The following is a 3,350-nucleotide window of genomic DNA, read 5'->3' as shown; positions in this document are numbered from 1 at the left end:
AAAGAAAGAAAGAAAAAGAAATCACTCAAGATTAACAATATACCCAGTAACCATAATTGAGTTGAGCGTTCAATTAGGGTTCCTGTACCACATATTTTCAATTGCATATTATCACAAGTGAGAAGGAGAGCCTGTTCAAAACAAACACCGTCCATTTATGGCATTTCAATTAATTTTCTCATTCCAGGGTATGAGAAGGCAGCCCAGCCTTGGTTGCAGTTCTGTTACCTTTTGGGGTTTATGCAAACTCAAGGGCATACTGGCACGAATCAGGCAGTCAAGCGCAAACAATCCACACCTTGGGGAAACAGTTCACTGTTACCCAAGTAAACACAAGCACCTATTAGTCACCCACTCAAAACAGAAATAGCCAATGAGAGAGCCGGGAGATCAGCCCTCAATGCCAGAAAAGAAAGCACGCTGCTTTCAAAATCGCATTCTTCCTGATCACCGATTTACTGTGGATTGCCAGAAAGCCACTGCTGAACTCATGGGGGAAATGCCAGACCATTAAATAGTTTTTTAAAACTTTTACAACCAAAACCTAGCACATAGACCCATGCAGAATATGAGGGTAATACTTCCTCAAGAAAAGCAATCAAATGATACTCAGCTATGGATTCCTCGTAGCAGAAATCCACAATAACAGAACCAGGAGTGTTAGCAGGTGGAAGGGCACGGACCAGGTTGTGGGGCCTTTGTTTTTTATTGGCTTCTCATCCTACTCATCCACAGCCTTCAAGATGTTTTCTAAACACACATCTCTGAATCATAATGAGAATTCCATTTACAGAAAGGCAGGGACTTGTAACATAACAAGTGAACCCATTTAATGACTTATGCTTTTATATCTTGTAGCGTCACTCACGCTTTCAGTAAGTGGATATAATTTTCTTTGCATTACCCTATTATTAACATGGTATTATGAAAACGTATTTTCAACCCTTTTTTATTTTCCCCATGTATGATTCTATTATGAAAATGCTCCAGACAGCTAGGAAAGCAAAAACAATACCCCCCCAAAAGTCAACACGCATGTACCTCTTTCCCCTCTCTGACTAATCAAATTCCCTGAGAACAGAAATTTTCTTATATTTTTAAATGTTTTTATAAAGAGTAATGAATCTCTTATAAATGTTCTTTGGTTGGGTCTTCTATTTATTTCAATACAAGAGGTATCACTGTTATTTGGGTATTTTTTTATAAGTCTTTCTACTAAAAATAGCTTTTATTTATAAGATTATTCTTGGCTATATTACAAAAATAATCCTATGTCTTTCAATTAAACTTTTTGTACTTGTTGTTGTCTATATAAAACATGACTTAGGTTCTTACACTACACAGTAAATGTGATACTCAAAAATAATTCGAAAACAGAGGAAATTACAAAGAGCCAATGTTCTTCTTTCTGTTAATGCTTTGATAATAAGTTAAAGGCAGAGAAACAGAAAAATCCACAGGGCTAAATTAATGCAACAACAATTCCTTGGACAATCCAGTCTCTAATATTATTAGTACCTGAAACGTTAACCATGCCTAACCATTCCCCCCAAATTATAATAGGGGAGTCAAAAGAAATCAAACAAGAAGGTCACATTGCTATTAATGGTACTAATACTATTTCTTTCAACACCATATACCAGAGATCTCTAAAAACTATTAGAAGTAATCATTTGAAGCTCTCTCATTTGTCACAGACAGCACATAGAGCATAAATTAAAAGCTTAAATATATTAAATATATTTTTGAATATCACTAGAAAGAATCCCCATTGCATAATCTTGGTTTCCACTATGACAAGTTTTACATTTTTGTAAAAATCTGAGGACTTTTTTTGAGATTCACAATTCATGTTTTGTATGTTTCAGATTAGACTTAAACCCATTCAGTAATACGAAGCAATAATGGAATGTCAGATGCTGCTAAAAATAGTAAATTTTAATATTAAATTTTAAATAAGTATTTTTTAAAAGCTTGGCGTAGCAGTAATAACATGAAGAAAGATGCATTTCTGGGGATTCCTTCCAGACACTGCTAGAAGTTTTGACATCTAGGTCTGTTGCCATGAAACGTGTTTCAGGGTCCGTTTTGACAGATACCTACCTCTTCCACTTCTACCGACAAACCTGAGGTCATTAAATCTTGCGACTTGGTTCTTCATGGCCGCAGTAGCATTTCTCAGCTCGGCGGAATAATTTTCATCATTGCCTGCCATCACGGTGACCAGAGTGCCATCAGGAACGTCCCCTAGTGCCACCACCTAAACATCAGGCAAGGGACAAATGGAGACATTGGTTTATATACTTCTATGTGTTTGTGTCATAATTGTTTTGAAATTAAATGTACATTCAATGACACTTTTTAGGTTGCCAAAGAATAGTGATCATTACTTGCACAAACAACAGAAAAGTGATTAATGGGAAGATTTACTTTTTATGCTAGTATATGTAATAAAATATAAATTTTCAAATAATGAAACGTTTGCTAAATTCACTTAATAAAGCCACAAAAGGTCAAATAGTGCAATTGGAACAAGACTAATGAGAGCAAGAACGTTGACAAGCCATGCTAGCTCATGGATACAGTCATCTCTTCTTAGTCCCCCATGTTTGAGAAACAGAATGTCTTATGTTTGTAAATCTATAGCCTAACCCATCTTTCACTTGCCCAGACCTCCACTGACAGGCTAAAAGGGCTGACACGTTATTTTATTTTTAAGTGTTTAAACTTCTGCTAAAATTAAATTCCATCTTTGCTGATGATTCTTGAATAACTTAAACTGTCCCTTTCATCTTTGTTCATCTTTGAAGACCACTCCTTGCTTCTATCATCTTGAATTTCACTAGCAGTACATTCTGGCAGGCACAGAAAAAAATACCAGAATTGTACCCTTTCTTTATTCCTAATTACAAAATCAACAGACTTCAGAGAAAAGGGGCACTCACTTTCATGCACTCCCTTCAATTCAGGGTTGGAACGGGGCTCCATTTTTATATCTATGAATCCCGAAGACCTGTTAATCTCACAGATGACTGAGGTTTTCTGAAAACCCAATTGTTCATGATGAGGAATTTCTTTAATGTAATTGAATAGGTATGGGTCTCCTTTCAAGCTATTGAAGAGAACTGGTGAATAAATATTTTTTATATTCAGGTAATTAAAAAAAGTAATTTCAAGGTAAAATGCTCTAAAGGACATAGCTTAAAGATGCTTTTTGTGACAGTATCCACTTCCTGGTCATCATTTGACCATTCTAGAAACTATTTTCTCGGTACAGACATTTATTATTAGCTATATTTACATTGTTTCTATTTTTCTTTTTCTTTTCTTTCTTTTTTTTTTTTTTTTTT

The 3,350-nt window shown here is 35.2% G+C and overlaps 1 protein-coding gene across 1 annotated transcript in view; it reads right to left on the bottom strand.

Annotated features, from left to right (window-relative positions):
* Positions 1 to 3,350, bottom strand: part of RUNX1 (runt related transcription factor 1) — a 236,554-nt gene that overhangs the window by 79,391 nt on the left and 153,813 nt on the right. Inside the window, exon 5 of the mRNA XM_023517438.1 lies at positions 2,104 to 2,260. Coding sequence (XP_023373206.1) covers positions 2,104 to 2,260 — 157 coding nt within the window. The remainder of the gene's footprint in view (positions 1 to 2,103; positions 2,261 to 3,350) is intronic.

This window comes from Otolemur garnettii, unplaced genomic scaffold (assembly GCF_000181295.1).
Source record: "Otolemur garnettii isolate 467f Iridium unplaced genomic scaffold, OtoGar3 scaffold00111, whole genome shotgun sequence".
Classification (NCBI taxonomy): domain Eukaryota; kingdom Metazoa; phylum Chordata; class Mammalia; order Primates; family Galagidae; genus Otolemur; species Otolemur garnettii.
This window is presented reverse-complemented; position numbering and strand designations above follow the sequence as displayed.